Source organism: Taudactylus pleione, unplaced genomic scaffold (genome assembly GCF_031769625.1).
Source record: "Taudactylus pleione unplaced genomic scaffold, aTauple2 ptg000066l, whole genome shotgun sequence".
Taxonomy (NCBI): domain Eukaryota; kingdom Metazoa; phylum Chordata; class Amphibia; order Anura; family Myobatrachidae; genus Taudactylus; species Taudactylus pleione.
In genome coordinates this window covers 15,155,889-15,180,770 of record NW_028284468.1, presented here as the reverse complement: position 1 = coordinate 15,180,770, position 24,882 = coordinate 15,155,889, and the positions used below count along the sequence as shown (strand labels likewise).

At 41.6% G+C, this 24,882-nt stretch overlaps 1 protein-coding gene across 3 annotated transcripts in view; it reads left to right on the top strand.

Moving 5' to 3' along the window:
* The window catches only part of MYO1B (myosin IB), a 275,621-nt gene that overhangs the window by 231,114 nt on the left and 19,625 nt on the right, over window positions 1-24,882 (top strand). Inside the window, exons 21-28 of one of the 3 annotated variants that reach the window (XM_088466665.1) lie at window positions 461-529; window positions 747-833; window positions 1,067-1,153; window positions 6,741-6,827; window positions 14,437-14,511; window positions 15,375-15,509; window positions 18,339-18,445; window positions 21,152-21,284. In XM_088466665.1, coding sequence (XP_088322791.1) covers window positions 461-529; window positions 747-833; window positions 1,067-1,153; window positions 6,741-6,827; window positions 14,437-14,511; window positions 15,375-15,509; window positions 18,339-18,445; window positions 21,152-21,284 — 780 coding nt within the window. The remainder of the gene's footprint in view (window positions 1-460; window positions 530-746; window positions 834-1,066; window positions 1,154-6,740; window positions 6,828-14,436; window positions 14,512-15,374; window positions 15,510-18,338; window positions 18,446-21,151; window positions 21,285-24,882) is intronic. The other 2 variants (XM_088466666.1, XM_088466667.1) reach the window with 2 other exon arrangements.

Sequence of the window (24,882 nt, the reverse complement as noted above, 5' to 3'; positions counted from 1 at the left end):
GTAAGCAGGCTAAGGGGTAATGGCAGGAAGTGAGCTCTACTGTAGACTATATTAAATCTGTTGCCGCCTCTTACAAGTCTGTGTTCACCTGACCTCTTAGCAGTAATGTCCTTGCAGACTGGTCCGTAATTGCAGGCTGTCCTTATTTACTGGATGCAATGCAAGAAGTGTAACTGGTAATGCATGCTTACTGAAAGTGAACAGCATGAAATGAGGATATTGGTGTCTTCAGATTTTCCATAATGTTAATCACAGATATACGCAGATATTTGGCACTAATCAGTACATTTTCCACATCAACATTGTCCTTTTTTAACAGCACAAAGGACACTTATTTATATTGTATTATTTATCATTGTAGTGAAAACCACAAATTCCTCTGGTACCTAAAATAGAAACATTTTCTCATTCAAGCCACAAACTATTGTCTGACGTAATGTTCTTCCTTTCCCCAACACAGCAACAGAACAAGTACAAGCGGATTAAGAGCTCTACCATTGTGGTACAGTCCTTTACCAGAGGATGGAAGGTGAGTCATTCACTATAATTTCCATCTTTCTAACTTTCATACTTTTATGTTCAAGACATTTAGCAGCGGAATTACCATCACTAGCTGTGTGACCTGGACACGCTTTCCCTCATTACTTTAATAATGTTTTTTCATGTTTGTGATATTTCTGACAGTGGCTGCCAGACTTTGCTGTGTTCCAAATGTTTGGGAAGTTATATTTTACTTTTGTTCTTAGGCCCGAAAGATCCTTAGGGAGCTCAAGTACCAGAAGCTCTGCAATGAGTCAGCTACCACAATTGCAGCTTACTGGCATGGGACACAGGTAGGACCATTAACAGGGCTTCATTACAGCTGTAGAGTGCAAGCATCGGGACCACATCATATTATGGATACTTTTAACTGTACTTATCTTTCAATTAACCTATTACTTACTATTTTAAAACAAAGTGGAGCAAGTGTTTTCTCTGGTGTCCTCACTTCTGGTTCACGGCTTCCTGCTATAACTTTCTACACTTTATAAGCTTCTCCTTAACCACATTTTCAAATGCACCACAGGCGCGAAGGGAACTGAGACGACTGAAGGAAGAGGCTAGGAATAAACTTGCTATTGCTGTAATATGGGCTTACTGGCTTGGACTTAAGGTATTTCACGCATACATCCAAACCACCATCACCACCAATTAGCCCTCTAATCTGAGTAATCACTAACCTTTCCAGTAATGCTGGGTAGTGCATGTCCGTTCCTTCAACCATTTCATACAGAATCCCCTTGTTTTGTGTCCGGCATCCTTACTGCATGCTTGCTGTATCTTGTCACTGACCAGAGCAATTAAGAATTAATATCAATGATTAAATTAATTATTTTGTTTTTAATTTACAAATAACTAGAATGCATGTAAAGTAATAATAATTATGTACTCTGTAGTATGAATGTTGAAACTGGAATATTTGCATTGTTAATATAAACATTATTTCTGTGAGTAAAAACTGTAGAATTAATGTATTTAGTTGGTCGTGGAAATCGATTGTCTTTTAAGGCATTTGTCTTTTTATAGGTATGTACTTTATTGACCTGCACATGCCCTCCTGCGACCTTTATTATATACATAGCTTCATCTTTCAGCCAAACACCTGTGCTGTTCAGTAAAGCTATTTTTTATTAGGCAGAATAGTTTAATTTTGTTGCCCCAGGTTACCACACAAAGCTGCTCACTCTATACAAACAAATTCAATGCATAGAGCACAGCATTGATGGTTCCCTCCCCAATACACAACTATGCTTGATGATATGCATAAGGGTGATTAGGAAAATAAAATGGCTTTAAAGCTAGGTACACATGGAGATGATGGTTGTTCATACACACTGAGCAACCATCATCTGTCTTCTGGCCGTGGATCCCGCCCACCTCCCCGCCCCCTCCGCTGCAAGTGTATGGGCAGTTGGCTGACTGTCCGTAAACACAGCACGATGCCCAAATATATCTGCAGATATATAGCGCCGGCTGTGCAGCACAGCCGGCGCTATATGCTTGTGAACGACGTCATTCAAACATATCGCTGGCAGACACTGGCCGAAGCACACAAGATATATTGGCCGATCAAATGATTGGCCAATATATCTGCCAGTGTGTACCCAGCATAAAGCTAAAGCATGTAATTAGATGGTTGCTGCAGGGCACATATGTGCCAGCTAAATTAAAGTTGTCTGAATGTGAAAAGGTCATTTAAATCGAGTTCAGAGGTATCTTATAATATGATAATTCTTTGCCACTAGAAGTAAAATATTTTGAATTATGTTGATATTAGCTACGCTATAAAATGCTGAATAATTTTAAGTTGCACACAGGTTTTTCATATTTCCATTTCAACATAATCTAGAGGCTGGCCTTACATAACACCTGACTTATTGAATACAAACCAAACCAAACGTGGTTTGTATTTAATGTGGAATGACCAATGTGCAATTGTTTGTGAATTGCATGCCCAACATAGATATTTCCTACATTACACTGCATAACTACTTGGGTAAATGCACTCAGGCAGGTACCTGTAGCACATAACCCTCAAGCACCAATTCCCATATCCCATTTATTAAACAAATTATAATTTGCTTTATGATTTCCTATTATGCCTACAAATACTGTATTATATATTTTTTTGTCAAAAGGTCACTAATTGCTTAAACTTAGAGTATATTTTCATGTACTATAGCAGAGAACATAATTTTTTATGGAACTGTGATAGATTTTGCAGCGGCATCTTGTAAACCCCAGATTTATAATATTAAATCATATATGTTTTCAATTATAATTTTTGGGGCTGTTGCTATTATGTTCTGATTCTGGGATATCCAGAAAAATGTGGATACAATGTTTTGTCTTCATTTCCAGAAATGTTACTTTTACCATGGAGAGAACCCCATCTAATTACTAATTGGTGTTCAGACTCGTTGTTCAATAGAATCAGTAATAAATGACGCTTATGATATGCAGAAAGGAGTAGCTATAATAAATGGAGCCTGATGCAGAGTTGGAAGTTAATTGGTTGTATTATATTCCAATAAAGCGCAGATGTACAAATGTGTATATCTGCTTATATGAAGCGTTATACACATCTAAAGATGTGACCGCATCTGCCTGTGTGCTGGGTTTGCTACAAGTGCTCATCATCAGTATGTACTTGCATCTGTCTTATACTAGGTGCTAACTACACACCAGGGCCGGCTTGAGGTATGTTCGACCAGGGTGGACGAACAGGGGCGCCACCCCATAGAGGGAGCACCCCTGCCAACCATCCCGATTTCAGCGGGATAGACCCGTTTTTCGGGCACTGTCCCGCCGTTCCACCATGAGGCCGAAGTGACCCACAGTGGTTGGGAGGTTGGGTACCTCGCGGCATCCATTCAGTGCAGGGAGAGGGCTGGGGGTAGCCCAGCTACTGATGAAGTGCTGGGCTTGCCCCCAGCCTGACGTTAAATGGGAGGCGTGCCATGCGGGCAAGCCCCCAAATAGCGTAATTTAGAGGGCATGGCCTATAGTAATTAGGCAACACACCCTTTTCTGGTGCAAGCAGCTTTGCCGTGCGCAGGGTTATGGGGCATCGGAGTCCCTGTCTGCACAGGGTGGCTACTGCTGAAGCTGGCCCTGCTACACACCTCCAAACAGGTGTATTTACTCTTCCATCCAGGTGTTTTAGGGACGAGTTTGCGTGAACATGCCTTCACTGATCTTTTCCTACGTGAGAATACCCCATTACAACCCAGTTCCAGCTCTTTGGCCATCAGTGTTGATATGAATGTAATGCGTACCACCATTTTAGCTCGTTGCCATGTGGTTACATGCTCGTTGCCAGGGGGTTTCTTGCTCATTGCTATGGGGTTTATGCTCATTGCCAGGGGGTTTCACGGGAGAAGATACAGCTTTCAGCATCTTCTCCTGACACTTGCGCTGGCCTAACAGACACTAGAGCTCCAGTAGGACCTCTAGTGTCTGTCTCCTCCTTGGCGGCGGCCATTTTTGGATGGCCACTTTCAGCAGAGTCCATGCGGACGGCTAGTCCGCATGGAATCTGCTGAAAATGGCCATCCAAAAATGGCCACCGCCGCCAAGGAGGAGACAGACACTAGAGGTCCAGTAAGGACCTCTAGCATCTGTCTCCTCCTTGGCGGTGGCCATTTTTGGATGGCCTTTTTCTGAATCTGCAGCACCCAAGCCACCATGAGTCAGCCCTTTTTCACCTGCATTCTGGCACCCGGTGCACGTGCACCTCTAGCCCCCCCTCTAGTTGCGGCCCTGGTCATATCCTATAGACCCAAGGTGCACAACCTGCATGGTCAGGTTCCCGTAGCACCCTGGAATTTGCATATTGGAAGCCATACAATACATTCTACATAACTGTTAACACTATTACAGTTCTATGGACATTTTGCTAGTTTCACACCTCACATGGGGGTCTCTCTAGTTCAGCTGTGGCTGCAGATTTTAATTTCAAAGAAAGAAACAATCTGGCACTTAATCTCCCAAGTGAAGGATAATAGCTACTGTGTTATAACTGCAGCCTTAAATACCAATGTGGGAAGTCTACCTCACCCACAGAAGAACAATATAGCAAGTAAGTAGTTCAAGGCGCTGTCAAATTTACATATTTATTAATACATATCACTTATAATAAAAATAATCAGACACAATAAAAATACAATAAAATCTTATAAATACTGTACAGAAAAAAAATCACTTGACCGCTTTTATAATGGCATACAGTATACTCTGGACGCTGCCTAAAACGAGCTCACTCCAGGAGAGATATAGAAATCCTCATAGCACATTGGGGTAGATGTATGATAGCGGCACTTAACGTGCCGCTATACCGCTTCCTGCTTCGCCTCTTTACCGAGGCGAAGCAGGAAGCACTACCGATGAGATGTAAGAACATCTCATCGGCCGGAGAGGGGGAGCGTTAACTCCCCCCTCCGGCGCTACCCGCTAGAGACAGCAGCGCATCAGCCTAGTGCTGATGCGCTGTGTATCTGTCCCAGCCGGCTCCACTGAGTATGCACGGGATCTCGCAAGTATCGTGAGATCCCCGCGTGCAGACTTGGAGCCGGCAGCAGCCCCAGCAGGGACAGCGCTGTCCCTGCTGTGGGGATAGGCTAGCGCCAGGCTGTAGCTGTCGATAACGACAGCTACAGCCGGCCGAACGGTCATGCGCTATCGCATAGCGCCCCTGTCTTTTACCGCCCAGACCCCCGATCATACATCGGGGAGAAGCGGTATCAGTGTACCTAACGTGCGCTAATACCGTTTCTGGGCTTCGTACATCTACCCCATTGAGTCCTAAAATCAATTGGTAACACCACAAGCTGAAATAGCTATAATGTGGTTCATTTGTATCCAGCAGAAATGCTGTATCACTTCTGTTTAAAATTGTATCATTCCGTCACAACAAGGGAGTATTCTATGTTATCAGAAGCAAATTATGGCACTCAATTCTTTACTAAGGTGCATTGTGCTCAGCTTCAGTCTCCAATATTGGAGTTATAATAGGCAGATATTAAAACCGGCAGTGTTAGAGGTTCCTGAGGACTGGAGTTGAGAAGCACTGACTAATGCTGGGTACACACTGGCAAATATATTGGCCGACCAATTGATCGCCCAATGTATCTTGTGTACGTCGGCCAGTGTGTACCATTCACAGACATATCACGTTGACTGTGCTGCACAGCCAATGCCCAATATATCTGCAGATATATCTGTCCATCGTGCTGTGTGTATCGCCTGTACACTCGGGTAGGGGGGGCACAACACACTTCCCCGGCCAACGGGACCAGGGGCCAGATGACAGATGATGGTTGTTCAGTGTGTATGAACAACCATTATCTGCAGATATATCTGTCTGGTGTGTACCCAGCTTTACTGTAGCTGTACTAATTTGGCTATTTTGTATGAGACCAGCATTATTAGATAACAAACTCCAATATTGTCAATGTATTATTATTAGATGCATCCACATAGTAGGGCCATGATCCATAAAATAAAAAAAAAAAACTTTTTAGTTTGAAAAATGTAGCTCTGTTCTAGCATTCAGTCAGTACAGGTTGAGTCTCCCATATCCAAATATTCCGAAATGCGGAATATTTTTAGCATGACTGAGAAAGTGAAACCTTTGCTTTCTGATGGTTCAATGTACACAAACTTTGTTTAAAGCACAAATTATTAAAAATATAGTATAAAATAACCTTCAGGCTGTGTGTATAAGGTATATATGAAACATAAATGAATTTCATGTATGTACAAAAACTCTTTTTGATGCATAAAATTATTAAAAATATAGTATAAAATGACCTTCAGGCTATGTGTATAAGGTGTATATAAAACATAAATGCATTCTGTGTTTAGATTTGGGTCCCATTCCCAAAATATTTAATTATTTTATGCAAATATTGCAAAATACGGAATAACCTGTTTATTATTATAATTTCACACTAATCATGTTGGATGCATTTCCTGGATGACATTTAGGCCTGCATTTCTCATTTCGTACCAGTTATCCTGTGGCACAGTTGCAACACTTTACTGGTGCATGTTGCCCTGAAACCAAGCGTCCGAGATTTGTTATTTATGTAAATTCTTCTGCACCTGTCTGAAGTGTTCTCTGATTAGAGGAAGTTCTCTTCTGGTGATTATGCTTTCTGCATCCAGCTATGTTTCCTTTCAATATCTAAACGTTTTAGGCTCGAAGGGAATTGAAACGCTTGAAGGAGGAGGCTAGGCGTAAGCATGCTGTTGCAGTCATTTGGGCTTACTGGCTTGGACTAAAGGTACTTTCTCTACAATGTGAAATCAATTTATTACTAACCAGAATCTTTGTGATTGTCTGTTTCCTGTCTGTCTTTTAGCTGCTTGCTGTTTTTCTTCCATACTTACTAACATGGTGTAAATGTTTCTGGTCAGTCTTCAGATGCGTTGCATATGTCGGGTGTTAAGGTTGCCCACTGCATTTTTGAAAATTGTGAACCAATTTATATTATGTAAGCGACTGTAGAGAAACTTAAAGGGACATGTTAACAATGATCTTAAGTATGAATGTGAAAGAATTACAGAAACCAGGCATTGGAAAGTAACTTATATATGACTTGTTTCACATATAGATAGAACTAAACAAACAAAAGAAATAATATGAATTGCATCCTCCACTATGCAGGGGCAATGTATTTACAGTAAGGGCATACAGCACTAGTAAGTATGGCACTCGCTGTGCAGATGCAGCCTATTCTGAGTTTACCACATCTCCAGATATGGCGGCTTGGAAGCATAAAGATTGGGGCCAACCAATACCTAGTGTGAAGATACGTTTGAAGATAACCATCAGCACATATCTTTATTGGTGTAAATAAATAATTAGCCTCCAGCATTTATAGCCTGGTCTGGTTACCAATTCAGTGCGTGTGTGGTATCCCAGAGTGCCACAAAAGGCACACACTGCAACAGGTTGTGCCAGGCTCGGCAGCTGACTCTAACATACTGTGAGCTAGTCCAGATTCTGAGCAGCCTTGGTATGAAGTTCTTTGGGGAATTGGACCTTCGTTAAAAAAAACACACACACCCAGACTCCTCCCCCTTGTAAATAGCAGCCCTATCACCGAGACTATCACTCGGACTCTTTCCAAACTCTCCTGAGACAGTGGTGATACAGTAGGTGTAATATTTAGGATAGATAATCATTAGTTTAGTGCAGTGGTTCTCAAACTCGGTCCTCAGGACCCCACACAGGTCACATTTCCAGGTCACCCAGCAGGTGCACAGGTGCAGTCATTACTCAGCAACACATTTTAAAAGTTCCACTGGTGGAGCTAATTATTTCACTTGTGATTCTGTGAGGAGACCTGCAAAACATGCACTGTTTGGGGTCCTGAGGACCGAGTTTGAGAACCTGTGGTTTAGTGTATGGGACTACATGTCCCAACACCTCATAGCAGCCATTAATTCTTTGGGTATCTGGCGCTTGCAGAACTAAAGCATGCTGGTGCTTGTTGGACAGCGTGCCCTTGCAGCCAGGGCCTGCTGGAACTTGTAGTTACATGCACTGAACTGTCCGTAAAAACAAACAAACAGAGCCTGTAGAACGTTTTTAGAAATAAGCACTCCTCAATTTTTTATTCCTGTATTCACCGAAGATCTTTAATCCGTGGGTGAAAAAAAAAAAGAAAAACACTAATAGCATGATGCAGGGCTAACTCCTAGCACGACAAAATCCATGAATAGTCAATCAGGGTGATTTGACTGAGACCATGATGGGCATCACTCAAAGCATGAGAAAGCCAATCAGATTGGCCCTTCGTTTACAGAACCCATATGGGTTACATAAGGAATGTGTCTTTGGACCTTTTTTTATTTAGAATATTTTAGTTGAAGTAAATAATGTGTGTCAAGCTCAGGATTTTCATGTGTTTTGTGCAGGGAATAACTCAATTTTAATTTAAAATGTAAAACTGTGACATTACAAACTGTTATACAAAGATGTAATAACCCCAAACAGGTATTCAATTGCAATCTGTATTCACCTTCCCTGAATGCCTTAGAATAGTTTACAACATGGATAGTATAAGCTACTAAGTGTCTTACAAATTATAATGAAGATGCACAAAAAGGATTGTCCCATGAGGCTGAATTAGTGTGTATGTATGTATATATATATATATATATATATATATATATACACATATACATATATATATACATATATATGTATACATATACACACACTTCAGCTCTTTAGAAAATGTTCTTTTTTATATGTATATATATATCATTAGTGTGTGTATGTGTATATATATATATATATTAGGGGTGTGCACCGGCCACTTTTCGTGTTTTGGTTTTGGATCTGGATCTTTCTTTGTGTTTTGGATCTGGATTGGTTTTGCCAAAACCACCCTTCCGTGTTTTGGGTTCTGGGTTTTGTGTTTTGGATCTGTATTTTTTTGAAAAAAACCATAAAAACACAGAATTTGGGGGTTTTTCTGCTTCTATGCTATTATTAACCTCAATAACCTTAATTTCCACTCATTTCCAGTCTATTCTGAACACCTCACACCTCACAATAGTGTTTTTATGTCCAAAAGGTTGCATCGAGGTAGCTGGATGACTATGCTAAGAGATACGAGTGGGCGGCACAAACACGTGCTCCATCTAGGAGTGGCACTGCAGTGGCAGACAGGATGGCAGTTTGAAAAACTAGGCCCCAAACTATACATAATGCAAAGAAAAAAAAGAGGTGCAAGATGGAATTGTCCTTGGGCCCTCCCACCCACCCTTATGTTGTATAAACAGGACATGCACACTTTAACAAACCAAACATTTCAGCGCCAGGGTCTGCCACACGACTGTGGCTGAAATGATTGGTTCGTTTGGGCCCCCACAAAACAAGCTGACAATTAATCTGTCCCTGCACAAACTGGCTCTACGGAGGCAAGATGTCGTCCTCATCCTCCTCATCCACCGATTCCTCACCCTCTTCAGTGTTGTGTACATCCTCATCCTCACAGAGTATTAATTCGTCCCCGCTGGAATCCACAACCACAGGTCCCTCTGTACGTTCTGGAGGCTGGTCTCCCTGGAAGAGTTGATAATTCATTTTATGAACATCATCTTCTCCACATTTTGTGGAAGCAACCTCCTACGCCTTTCGCTGACAAGGTTCCCGGCTGCACTAAACACTCTTTCGGAGTACACACTGGAGGGGGGGCAACTCAGGTAAAATAGAGCCAGTTTGTACAGGGACCTCCAAATTGCTTCTTTTTCCTGCAAGTACAGGTACGGACTGTCTGACATGCCTACTTGGATGCTGTCACCGATGTAATCCTTTAACAGACAGACGCACGCTTGTCGCTGCTGCTTTGAGGATGCAAGTGCGGCTACAGCCCACACAATTCACAAAGACAGAAAAAAAAGAACAATATTTTTATTGTTTGTGTAGCACACTTTGAGGGTGTCACCACCCTTTAACAGACAGACGCACGCTTGTCGCTGCTGCTTTAAGGATGCAGGTGCGGCTACAGCCCACACATTTCACAAAGTCAGAAAAAAAAAGAACAATATTTTTATTGTTTGTGTAGCACACTTTGAGGGTGTCACCACCCTTTAACAGACAGACGCACGCTTGTCACTGCTGCTTTAAGGATGCAGGTGCGGCTACAGCCCACACATTTCACAAAGACAGAAAAAAAAAGAACAATATTTTTATTGTTTGTGTAGCACACTTTGAGGGTGTCACCACCCTTTAACAGACAGACGCACGCTTGTCGCTGCTGCTTTAAGGATGCAGGTGCGGCTACAGCCCACACATTTCACAAAGACAGAAAAAAAAAGAACAATATTTTTATTGTTTGTGTAGCACACTTTGAGGGTGTCACCACCCTTTAACAGACAGACGCACGCTTGTCGCTGCTGCTTTGAGGATGCAGGTGGAATCTAGACGGGATTTGGAACCGGGGACACACTACCTCCATCAATTGTCTAAATCCCACTGCACTAATGGCGGATACCGGACGCACGTCTAACACCAACATAGCAGTCAAGGCCTCAGTTATACGTTTTGCTTCAGGATGACTGCTGTCGTACTTCATCCTCATCGCTAGGGACTGTTGGAGGGTCTATTGTTTAGTAAAAGTAGTGATGTTCCTACTTCCTCTCTGGGATGATGAACAACTCCCAGCAGCAGCAACAGCACTAGGAGGAAGTGGTTCTTGATCTTTCCCTATTTTATTTTTATCGGAGAAAGTTTGGTCCTCCATTTATGTTATATTGATATATACGTGCGGCTAAAGCGCACACAAACACAGAAAATATTTTTTTATTTTTGCTGGAGAGTAGTGCACTTTGTGGGTTACACCACCCTTTAAGAAATGAGCCAGCCGGCTCTTTACTTATGGGACACAGGTGCACGCTTGGCGCTGCTCCTTTGTTGATGCACGTGCAGCCACAGTGCACACAATTCACAAACACAGAAAATTATTTTTTTTTTGGTTTGGACTGGAGTGTACTTTGGGGGTTACAGCACCCTTTAACGGTCAAGCCAGCCAGCCCTTTACTTATGACACAGGCGCACGCTTGGCACTACTTTGTTGATGCACGTACGGCTACTGCGCACACAATTCACAAACACAGAAAATATATATTTTTTTGGTTTGGACTGGAGTGTACTTTGGGGGTTACAGCACCCTTTAACGGTCAAGCCAGCCGGCCCTTTACTTATGACACAGGCGCACGCTTGGCACTACTTTGTTGATGCACGTGCGGCTACTGCGCACACAATTCACAAACACAGAAAATATTTTTTTTTTTGGTTTGGACTGGAGTGTACTTTGGGGGTTACAGCACCCTTTAACGGTCAAGCCAGCCGGCCCTTTACTTATGACACAGGCGCACGCTTGGCACTACTTTGTTGATGCACGTGCAGCTACTGCGCACACAATTCACAAACACAGAAAATATATATTTTTTTGGTTTGGACTGGAGTGTACTTTGGGGGTTACAGCACCCTTTAACGGTCAAGCCAGCCGGCCCTTTACTTATGACACAGGCGCACGCTTGGCACTACTTTGTTGATGCACGTGCGGCTACTGCGCACACAATTCACAAACACAGAAAATATTTTTTTTTTTGGTTTGGACTGGAGTGTACTTTGGGGGTTACAGCACCCTTTAACGGTCAAGCCAGCCGGCCCTTTACTTATGACACAGGCGCACGCTTGGCACTACTTTGTTGATGCACGTGCGGCTACTGCGCACACAATTCACAAACACAGAAAATAATTTTTTTTTTGGTTTGGACTGGAGTGTACTTTGGGGGTTACAGCACCCTTTAACGGTCAAGCCAGCCGGCCCTTTACTTATGACACAGGCGCACGCTTGGCACTACTTTGTTGATGCACGTGCGGCTACTGCGCACACAATTCACAAACACAAAAAATATTATTTTTTTAGCACTTGGGGGGAGCACCCCTGATGGACAGAGCACCCCCTGGACAACACTACAGCACCCCTTTAGGACTGGGACACTGCACAGGACTTTGGAGTGGACACAGCCCCTATGGAGAACTGACTGCACAACACAGTCCAGCCAGCCCCTATGGACTTTGAAGTAGTGGACACAGCCCCTATTAACAACAGCAGCACAGCACAACACAGCCAGCCCCTATGGACTTTGAAGTAGTGGACAACAGCAGCACAGCGCAGCACAGCACAGCACAACACTACTCTGCACTACACTACACTACATAGCCCAGCCAGCCCTAACTCCCACCCTCCCTCTTCACTGTCCACAGCCGAGTGAGAAAATGGCGCCGACGCAGGTACCTTATATAGGATCCAAAACCCGCGAGACTCGGAAGGCGGGATGATGACGTTTTGCCTCGATTTCAGATCCGAGTCAGGCGGGAAAGTCGAGCCTGCCTCGGATCGGCCTCGGATCGGGGGGGTTCGGATTTCAGAAATCCGAACCCGCTCACCCCTACTATATATATATATATATATATATATATATATATACACATATAGTATGGCAACTCAGACGGCACTCACAAGGCTTGTAATGAATCAATGATGACCTCAATACCAGCTAGTATAAAGCCAGTGTTTCAGGGTACCAACCCTTTTATCAAGACTTACATGAATAATAGAAAATGAACATTAAATACCTGTGTAGGACACCCCAGTGATCAAATGGCAGCTGCTGTTCCTGAGTGGAGACCCAATGACGTCATCGGTGCGACCCTGCGCCCACGTTCCGGACGTCACCAGGGAACGTGGCTGAGAATTGTGTGCCATCATCAAAAACATAGCAGCAATGACATAGAGATAACATCTGCAGATGCCTCACAAGGAAACTTGTAAAAAAATAGTAAACACAGTGCATGAAAAACACAATACCTGATACTATTAAAATCCATCACCTAGAAAGAAATATCAGACTGTAATGTAGTCCTATGAGAATAAATAGGAGCTGTAAGTACCATATAACAGACACAGTGACATATAGGGGAACAGGTGTCACGGGGACACGAATATGCATATGCACTAGTTAAAGGGGAATCACTGGCACGACCTGTAATAGGAGCCAATGCTGATAACATCAAATGATCAAAACCGCACCGTCATCAGCATTGGCTCCTATTATAGGACTGATAATATATTCCACAGTGGACACATTTAGACAATGTTGTAATATTTATAGTCTCATGGTTACACATTTTTACTCTACTTGTAATATAAAAGCACTTTAATACATTTGTGTTTTGGCTACTTTAACATGCAGATTTTAATTAAAAAAAGGTTATTATTACAGCATGCAATATACTGGAGATGGGAAAGATGCATTAAGGGCATAGGACTTTGGTAATGACTTAAAGTACATCACAATGCTGTGTGTGGTTATATATAATGCACAAACGTCCCTCCTCTTCAGGTACAATACATGCCCTCCTTTGTATATGCCCGCCATATTGTATCCATAGTGAAATCTGTACAACAATATTGACAGAAATGGTCTAATATTAGCAATATGATAACATCAGATTTATTTTTCACTACAAATGTCAAGTTTTCAATTTATAATTGTCCAGAAGGATGTACAATATTTATTTTTGAATCAACTTAATCCAAGATAACGGACATGTCTATATTGTAGTAGGAACACAAAGGTATACTTCTGTTAATACCTCTCTAAAGTGTATGCATCATCTACACACAGTGGAGGGAGATCTTTTGTTCTCTAGTAACATAATTGAGGTACAGTATTGCTATTGTCACTGGTTCCTAAACAGCAACACTAACATTACATCTGTCTGTCTGGGAGCAGATTGCACATGATGTAATGATGAGTACTTGCCTCCCAATCTATCTTCGCCTAAGTGTCATACTCATTTTAATATTTAATTTCCATCCCTATTCCTTTACCAAGTTTGCCATTCTGTCCTGGTTTTTTTGATTTTGGCAGAACTTACGGAAAAACAAAATCACAAAATACATTTAGGTACATCTAGCCTGCACAGTTACAAACGTTACATTTTAAGGTTTTGGGTTGGGTTCTAATTTCTTTTTTTTTTTCTTCTTTACGCTAGACTTAATTGTAGCCATAGATTTACATTCATTTCCTTCTCGTTTGTTTTTACTTTCCACAGTGTTCAATTTCATGATGTACTATGTATTATTTTCATGTTTTTTATGTGCCAAATACAATATGTGTCCCAGCTGTAAAACATTCTAAGTTGTAGCTAACATATTTATGTTCTTTTGATCTTTTTCACATTTTTAGGATGACTTTGAATTGTCGTCAATATACTTTACCTGCTGCTGCCCTCTTAACTTGTGCATGATTCAGGATAATCAAATTAAGCCTACATTAACATATCTTATTTCCTCCTGTTAGGTACGTAGAGAATACAGAAAGTTTTTCCGTGCAAATGCTGGAAAGAAGATTTATGCTTTCACAATACAGAGAATAGTAAGTGCAACATACTATAGCAGTATCATCTGAAATAGTCTCAATGAAAGACATTTATAACATTACATATAGCTCTGCTGACGGACAGATTGGGAGCTTAAAGTGGCCCTGGAATTTTTCCTTTAAAGTGGTCTTATGTAGGCAGGGCCCAACGTAAACCTAGGTGGTGTTAGCAATCTGTTAGCCCTAGCCAATATCATACAGAAAGCATCCACATGACCACCATACAATACAGAGATCATTCATGTGACTGCCATACTGCATGTGACGGCCATATAATACAGAGATCATTCATGTGACTGTTGTACAATTCAGAGCGCATCCCAGTGACTGCTGTACAGTACAGAGAGCACCCCCTGTGCCCTAACATCAAAGTGACAGAATTTCAATACAGAGAGCAATCCTAGTGACTGCCATACACTACAAGCTCATCTCAGCGACCAATATACAATGCAGAGAGCATCACAGTTTCAGAATTTCAATTCAGCGAGCACCCTGCGGACAGATATTCAATACCGAGTATCCTAGTGATCGATATAGAGTACATTGACCTTTGCAGTGAATGCTATAAAATACATTTTATGGACAGGAGTTCATTGTTATCATGGGTAAACGTTCCCCATCTGGGCTTCTTGTGATGCGAGAGCTGAGAACAGTTAACTAATTTATGTCAGAGTAATGGTGTAAAATCTAAACTCATTTAAACTTTAATTGAGCTGAAATTGAAGTGGTTACAAGTTTTTAGCTGTTGTACAGTAGCTGATAATCAGATGCCATCAAACTCTTAAATACTCCTAAGTTGTCAAATTGATGTAATTTATATTGCTGTTATAAAATGCCTAATTTATTTAACTTTGCCACAGATGCAAAAGTACTTTTTGGAAATGAAGAATAAGGTTCCTTCCGTATCACCCATAGACAACAACTGGCCAGCAAGACCATACCTCTTCTTGGATACAACACACAAGGAAATGAAGAGGATTTTCCATCTGTGGAGGGTAGGCTTTTGAGTTAGCTGGAAAGCTGCAATTATCTGGCTCTAAAATATCCACTTTGTTTAGGAAATCTTAGGAAAATATTTCTTGGCAATATTGGATAGTAAAAGAGGTGTGCAAGCCATACAATGATTTCCAAGAGCCTTACGCTGACTGGTGAAGTCAATAATGATACACAAGGGAGAAATAATGCTGCTGACAAACGCAATTCTTGAGCACCTACTGTCAATATAGGAGGCATGTGTTTCTCTTGCTTGTATATCTTTTTATATGTTATGCTGCAGGAGAAACAAAGTTGGAACTGATCACTTTCTTCATGTATAATTAAAAAAGTGATTTTGTGTGATCTCACAACACAGCCTCAAATTTGCATTTTATAGCACTAGTCCTGTTTCTGTATTGCATAATGCATTGTGGACATGACTAGTTTATAAAATGGTGCTTCCTTGTGACTGTGTTTGCAAGGGATAAAATACTAGATACTGCATAGAACTTATGCAGGGTAAGGGCTACGATACCTAGGTGGTCGCTTTGGATGCCAGTGTTTAAGGGGCACATAAAACACTGAATAAGTTATATCATTTTGTTCATTCAGCTTTTATTTGCTCCATGGCACCCCCACACTGGGCGCTTGCTGCCAACATAGAGGAATAGCAGCCAGCAGCTTCTTATTGGTAAAGCTACTTGGCTGTTGCTCCTCTGTGTTGGTAATGGACAAAAGGAGAAAGTTTGGTGCTGGGCTATGATGTCACAGCCCAGTGCACCAATTAGGACGGCAATAAAACCACTTCAGAATACAAAGTCTTTACAACATGAAACAGATGGTTTGCATACTTCTGTACTGATACAGGGGTCAGATATCAGTATGTGTCTGCATTCAAAACGGCAAAGAGCTTACTCACTTGCTGGTCCATTAGTACAGGACCAGAACTGGGGCCCCCTTCTCCACATCCGAATCATCAAATTGCCCCCTCCTCTCACTCCTTACCTTGTGCTGTAAGGGGGAAGGGCGGGGGATTAGTGCATCGGAGCTGTGAGAGGCTGCCTTCTCTAACCCCCCTCTTTGCAGGTTTCTGCTTATAGCTTATGTGAATACAAATGAACGATATCTGTTTCTGTAGCAAAGTTTCTCTACTACTGTATAATTGGAACGATGTACATTCATCTCATGGGTGGCATTATATGCAAGATCGTTGTCAAATCTACAATCTCTGCTAAGAAATGCAAGCACACAGTCGTGCCATGTATGCTGTTCTTTCTAGAATGACATTTAATGAAACAATGCACCATAAGATATCAGCCTGGGATGCCTGTATAAACTTTGCAATTCTTGCATACAATAATTGCTGCTCTGTTGAAATGGCCGGGGGATGGGAAGAAATTCTTTTATAGAGGAAATGGCAAAATTCCATCACTGGTCATTATAAACTTCCTGTCGTTTTACAGCTGATGTGAACTTGTGTAATTAATGCTGCTTGTAATAATAAACCATCGGCATTCTTTCACCAACTTTTTAATAAATCCCTGTGAATGTGTAATAATTTATCCACTGTGCCTATATGTATACACATTTTGGTGAAATATTTTGTATATCATTAATGAGATGTTGCTACAACATTTGCCAACTGTATTTGTATTCTGAGAACTACTTACATAAGTGATACTAAATCTAGACACTAGTAGACACTGCATCCTCCTAAAGAATAATGGTTGATTACTGCATACTACTGCTTGATAAATATTAATGTTAAACTACTGTTCTTAATGACTGAATCCTAAAACGGTAAAACAATCGTGACCACATTTCGGTGACTTGGCATTTTTTGGTGTCATTTATTGAAAAATAATGTAAATAACTAATCTAACTGTAATCACTGCTGCCATTGTTGAAGGGGCTCTTAGATTAAAAGTAAATGATAGTAATCTATTATAAAATTGTACCCTGTTCTAAATAATGTCATTGCGCATGTTAGCTTGATGACCTAATTGTGTTGCATGTGCAAATCAAACCTACCATGCAGGGTGCATGCTTCAGCTCCCACTGCTCACACCTTGCACAATAGGTGTAACGTGCATACGCGCCGCAGCAACAGGAGGAACCCAAATAGTGGGGTGGGTGGTGAAGTACAACTGGACCGGAGGTGAAGGGGCGAATGAGATGACCTCCATTTATTTACTAGTATAATATATGTGTACCGTCTGTGAATGTCAACATCTTAAACAGAGACATAGGGCTTGATTCAGAGTTGAATAATTATGCACACAGCATCTGCGTCTTTGGATGCAGCTGCGGTGTGAATATATGCTAAAGGTGGAAGAAAAAGACGCCTCCAGGAAGCATCTCAGATCCTATCTCTGCGTCCCAAGATGCAGGGTTGGATCAACATCGTGACCATCCTGTGCTTACTCAGAATGGCCACCTCCTGCCCGCTTGCGAGGCCAGTAAATCTGCATCAGTAGCCGCAGACAGTGGTCCCTGTACTCAAACGGCATTAAACATTGAAGTTGTACGCAAACCCTCGGGTTAGAGTAGAACTCTGAATCAGGCCCATAGTGACTGTATATACCATATAAACCGCATTCAGGTGGGACAAGTAAAAACTTAAATCGAAGAGGTTACATTGTTGTTTCCCATATAACAATCTGAGCTGCTGCCTACCTGATGTCCCAGCCTCCATCAGCAGGGGCACCTTGGCTTTGTACTGAATCTTGGCCAGTGGGAATGGTGTGTCTAATTTCTATAGAACAAGCTGTACAAATACAAGAAAAATTGCTTTAAAACACCTTCAAGTAAATAAAATATTCATGATGTTCTTGTATTGCATTTTCTAGTGTAAAAAGTACAGGGACCAGTTCACAGAACAGAAAAAGTTCATTTATGACGAAAAACTGGAAGCTAGTGAACTCTTCAAAGATAAGAAATCTTTGTATCCCGCCAGGTAACTTCCTTTATCACCTGTAGAGAACCTTCCAACTATTACTCGTATTCCAAACGGTGGTTAAAGATAAGTATACTATCAGTATGGACAGCAATGATAAATAAACATGGCTTGTTGGTATAGTGGGAGAATATCAGGAACTGAGTTTGTACTTTAATTAAACACATTTTCCTTAATTAGTATATGAGCCCACAAGTTACCAAAGGACACTGGATGATTTATACTAACATGGTGCAACATTATTGTAACCCAACCTATAGTAGTCCAATTGGTGTTAGAAATCATATAAGTGTATAGCTAAATGGTTTATAGGTGTTATGGCATATTTGTAACATTTTATTAAATTACCCCCACAGATTACGTCCTAATATATGTTGTATAAAAAATGAATTGAATAATATCTTTATATGTTAATGTTAATATGCTGTGAGGAAGGTTGTTGTAGTTGAAATCTTTAAGAAGAACATTAGCACATTGGTACAAGCACAGAGGCCCTGATTCAGAGCCGGACGCTCTGACAGAGCGCTCGCTCTGAATCAGGGCCGGCCTTCTTAATTTTTAGAGCGGCCGCTCGTATAGCTGTCGGTGACCACCCACAGCTATAGCGAGCGGCCAGGAAGATGGTCGCGATGGTCAAGACCATCGCGACCATCGGGCTTGCGACGAGACCCTTGTAGTAGGGTCTCGTTGCCACAAGCCCTGGAGTGCTTTCGGCTCTATCAGAGCCGAAATCACTCCCGCTGACATCACTTGTGATGTCAGTGGGGCCGGCCCCAGAACGCCTCCATCTGGGCAGCCACGCCCCCAGCACGCCCACCAAAGGGGGCGTGCTGTCACTCACCATCAACAGCACGCCTCCTTTGGTACGAGACCCGGAGCGACGGCTCGCCCGTCGCTATCCGGGTCTCGCGCATGCGCATGACGGACCTGGCTCCGTCGTGCGCATACGCACTGGGCCAACATCGACCCGCTTGCGAGGGCTCAGCGCTCACGAGCGGGTCTAAATCAGGCCCAGAGCCCACAGTTTTCTGCAAAGGGACTTTATACAAAAATATTAATTATTCGGACATACTGTGCATGTTTTAAGGTTTTTATCAGGCTGAAAGATATACTCTATGTTGTTCAAGTGATATTGTTTCCAATTAATTTGAAACATTTTAGTATGTTTTACTGCTCTTTTAGAAAAATAAAGTGAATCATTTTTTTTTTAAATCATATGCTGACGTTATATATGTTAAAGAAAATTACATTTAATGAATTTAACTATTTTTGATTGATTCTTACCTGCCAGCTCAGATATTTGGTGCTAGACATCATCTGTTTCACTTTACATTTTTTCTGTTTTTTAGTTTTGTTTTGTGTCTGATTGTCATGGTCTAATAGCTTGACACCCGGCCCTTGTTATATAGACACCCGGCCCTTGTTATATAGACACCCGGCCCTTGTTGTATAGACACCCGGCCCTTGTTATATAGACACCCGGCCCTTGTTATATAGACACCCGGCCCTTGTTATATAGACACCCGGCCCTTGCACACCAGCACATATAAGCTGCTACAAAAACAAGTGACTGCAGACTGGCTGATAGTTATGCAGTATTGCAGATACCTAGCTTATTCACAGGTTTCCCTTCTGGAATATCTGCAATGGCCATCATTTGGTAATTTGCACATATATACAGACTAATTTGCATTTTTGTACTGTATGCTATAATAAAAAAGTAGGGTCACTATTATCAATTTAGAAACCACTAATTTAGACCTTTTGTAGCAAGAAAAATCGTATTCTTTGATTGCTCTTCCAAGCTGTGCTGGCCTGTTTCCCTCATTATAGGCAAATACTAGTTTTATTGATCTCTCTGAATGAGAAGGGTTATTATACACAGAGTATTTTATGTTATGCAATAGCACAAAAGCCAGGTATTTATTTCCTTTTTTTCAGGGCTGGGCCTAGTCATTCAGGCACAAATTGGCATGACAGCCCATCCCAGTACTCGCATATGTAAACATTAACTCCTCATTTCAGTACACTGACAGGATTGAAAGCTCCTAAGTTTGGCTGACCAGTATTAAGGCCGCTAAGCGAGCAGCTACCAGTGGTTCCCTTTATCTAAAGTCACCTGAAGTATGCAGGAGAAGCTAAATATGTCACTGTATTGTCCAGCTTGTTTATATTTATACAGATACTAAGAAGCATGGAAACCATGTTCTATATGAAAAATAACTGTTTATTTTTCCCCTAAAATTCATGAAGTCATTGTATTCTAATCAGGACTGGATGAAGTTCCATGGCTCCCCGAGGCATGCCCCCACTTTTGTGCTTTTTACCTTAACAGACGCGATTACGCAAGGTCTTAAGCAGATCAGTCATTTCACAAACTGCTCACATGCACTTTATACTGTATATTATCTCACACATTTTGTGTCACTGATTGTTTGGCTCTTCTCTGTAATACATTCCCACACATATACACATTGGATTGTGAAATAAAAAGCAGAAAACCGTGCAATAGACAATATAGAACTGCCAGACCTGTAGTTTGGAAGTCAACACTAGAGTGGGAGATTAGACTGTATTGTCTCTGTTTATTCCTTACAAACAGCCTGTATTATTATTACCCAACTGTGTTATAAATGACTATTTCTGGGATATACTGTAAAGGTATAATTTAGTTGTTCTTATCCAATTTGTAATGTCTTCTTTTAGCGTTGGACAACTATTCCAAGGGGATTATTTGGAAATTAGCAAAAACCCCAAATATAAGAAGCTAAGTGATGCCATCGAAGATAAAATAATAATTGCTGACACCGTGAGTAAGATAAACAGAGCCAATGGAAAGGTAAGATTTTGACTTGGGTTTAGATTAATTGTTTTAAGTCACTGTGAAATGCTGTATTAACATAACTTAGTGACTCGCAGAGCCAGCAATTTGTGAAGTTCTCAGAGTAGTGTTCTATTATCTTACCCATCATGCTTGCACCCGGCAGTGCCATACTTACATAGAAGATTTGGGGTTCATGTACCCCAAAAGGGTATATAATGTAGCAAAAGTACCACCTCTGCACTTTTTACATTTGCGATAACAAGTTTCCCCATGCTTGGGAAAGGGATGCTGTCACGCATCAGATCCCCTACTCTGATGCAATACTCTGTGATGGCCGTCACATCCTGCGGTCATTGATAAATAGGGAGAATGCCTAAATCCGGCAAAAGTGTCAGTTTCCAACAGATTTATGGACTTTCTCCCTTTCATAAATGGTGCATTTTCCATTGCGATTGACAAAGCATTAATGACTGGATAAGCAATAATAAGGCTGAGAAAACGTGTACAGAATCAGTAAAGGAAAAGGCTAACTGGGTACCGTAATATGAATTTCTAAAGACGAAATACAAAGTACTGCAGGAGTAGAATTGAACAACATTATGCAGCAGCTATACATATATGTAACGGAGACATATTATTTCATCCAAATCATCTAAATGGGAAATCACTAAGGCTGTTACTCATCGGGGTGTTTTTCAGTGTCCTTAAGGCCCTTTAAGTTTGTAAAAACAGAAAAGAAATAAAGCTAGGAACAGATTTTTATGAGGAGGTTAGTGATCTGCATAACATAAAGATGATGCTAAATTATAACTATAAGAGACCTATTTATTAAGCCAAAAATGATTGACAACTTCTGTTAAATTACTATTTATTATTCATCTAACTACGATCACAGATATCTATAGAGTTTAAGTGCTGTTTGGATTACTAAAGAACCGCCATCCTAATACAGAAATATGGGGCTATTTAACAAGCTCTGAAATACTTTTCTAGGTTAGCTAATGCCGTCTGCAGATGGTGTTCCCTCGATCTCTATGGGAGCAGGATCTTCTGCCCTCTCCCAAGTAGGCTGAATGCTCCTCTAAAAATGTGAAGGTTAATAAACATTCTGCACTATTGCCACTATTTACAATAATATGGACCAACTTGTGATACATAATTTAAGCATCTTCTTTTAATGTTTAATGGTAATTGAATTTTGGTGTTTATTTATGCCCATTGTTAGTGAAATTAATATTCTCTCCTGTGCAGAGATATTTCATTCACTATTCTAAGCTATACTGGCACCTACAGTACTCTAATGCAGTGATTTACCATTCATTCATGGCATAACCGCACTGTGGCCCTGATTCAGATCCGCAGGCAGCTCGCAGGGTCTGTGGGCGTTTTGTTTTTTTTTGTCTCCAGGCCACTCGCAAAGCTTGTGCGAGCGGGCTGGAGACTATTGCGATTATCGCGACCAACGGGCTTGCGACGAGACCCTGGGGTAGGGTCTCAGCTGCCGCAATTCCGAGTGGACTCCCTGCTCTAATAGAGCAGAAAGTCCACTACTGATATCACTAGTGATGTCAGTAGGTCCTCCCACAAATGCCTGGCGTTCCTAAGGGAGCGCCTGCGTTTGTGCAACCACCCCCCCTACCTGCCTACAAAACGGGACGAGCTGTCACTCACCATCAACACCCGCCCCGTCTTGTAGCGAGCCCCGCAGCGACTGAAGCTCAGATGCTCAGCAGGGCTCGCGCACGCCGGACACGGCACGTGCGCAGTAGGGAACCATCGAGCCGCTTGCGAGTGCTGCGCGCTTGCGAGCGGCTCTGAATTAGGCCCTGTGTTCCCTAAATAAAGTTAAGCATTTGGATGCTTTTGTAATTAACAACTATGAACTATTCTTGAAACAATGAAAAATGTTTGAATGAAGAACATGGCTCAATGATTGGATTTATTAGGGAAAAGCTGTCAGATTACTGCTTCATATAAAAGTCTACTATATTCAGAAATACACTGTATTATATAAAGTTTATATGACTTTTAATGATAAAAGGTTCCATAAAAAAGGGACACTATAAGGGCCATATTCAATGCTCTACGATGCATGGGGCCACGATGTTCGGCCACACACTGCATGGTAGAATTATGGTACTCTTACATCGACAATTTCTCTGCGCACCTCTAAGGGGCCTGAAGGAAAATTAGCGACAGTAGTGGCCATGAAGTGCCACCATTCCAAACACACATAGGGGGGAATTCAATTAGCCCGATAACTTTTCAGATGCAAAAAAACATATAATTTTCACAGTGTAATTTATCACTAGAGTATTCCATATTATAAGAAATTCTGGCATTAATAGATATATTTCAGTTTGTTTTATTCTGATGCCTGCTCTCACAATTTGAGTTCCCATTATATTTATATAATTAAAGATTTAGGTTTCTATTTACTAAGCCTTGGATGGAGATAAAGGGCCTGATTCAGACCCACTCGCAAGCGGCTGTCCGCTCGCAAGTGGGTCGATGTTCTGCACTGAGCATGCGCACGATGGAGGGAGCTTCGTCGTGCGCATGCGCCAGACGCGACGAGCGAAGGAAAGTCCTTCGCTCGTTGTGTCTGATCAAAGGGGGCGTGCTGTCGATGTTGATTAACAGCACGCCCCCTTTGGTGGGCGTGCCTCCCTGACGGGGGCATTCCTAAGGGAACGCCTACCGTCAGAAGCCGGCCCACTGACATCACTAGTGATGTCAGTGGGAGTGATTTTGGCTCTGATAGAGCCAAAATCACTCCGGGCCTTGCGGTTGAAAACCTCAACCGCAGGCTCCGGCTCGCAGTTTCGATGGTCGCGATGGTCACGACCATTGCGGCCATCAAACTGCACGCTCGTATAGGCTGTGGGTGGTGACCCACAGCTATACGAGCGTCGAGGAGGACGCTCCATTTTTATGGAGGGCGGCCCTCATTCAGAGCGTGCGCTCTGCTCAGAGCGTACGGCTCTGAATGAGGGCCAAAGTTCCAGCCAATCAGCACCTAGCTGCCATGTCACAGGCTGTGTTTGAAAACTGATTGGCTGGAACTTTATCCCCGTTCACGTTATCTCCATCCAAGGCTTAGTACAGTAAATAGACCCCTTAATACTTAAATAGCTGAAATTATTCTTTGTAAAGGATGAAAATATTTTTATTTTGTTTCTCACAAATATTTAAATATATGCATATAGTTGGTCTCTTTTAGAGATGTGTAATCATTGTAAAATGAAGATTTCCAGTGAAAATCTGAATATATAGGAGACACAAGCAGTGATGATACAGATCACTTCAGTTTCTCACCCGTTGAATGACACTTTTCAGCCCAATGCCATGTCTTTTATAGTAGCACATCTTACATTTGAACACTTTCATGTTTTTCCATTTGAAAGAGTAGAATATGATTTTACAATGCATGATAAGTGCTGAAATTGTATTTAATGTCTAACTATATGTACACTATAATAGATTATTTTGCAAATGCAAGATCAGGGGGCTTAATTCATGGTAAGGTTCCATTGGATACGGCCATGGCTGTATGGAAAATTTACTTTTTTTTTCTGCTAGCTCCTCTATGACCCGTGAACAGTGAAGTGCG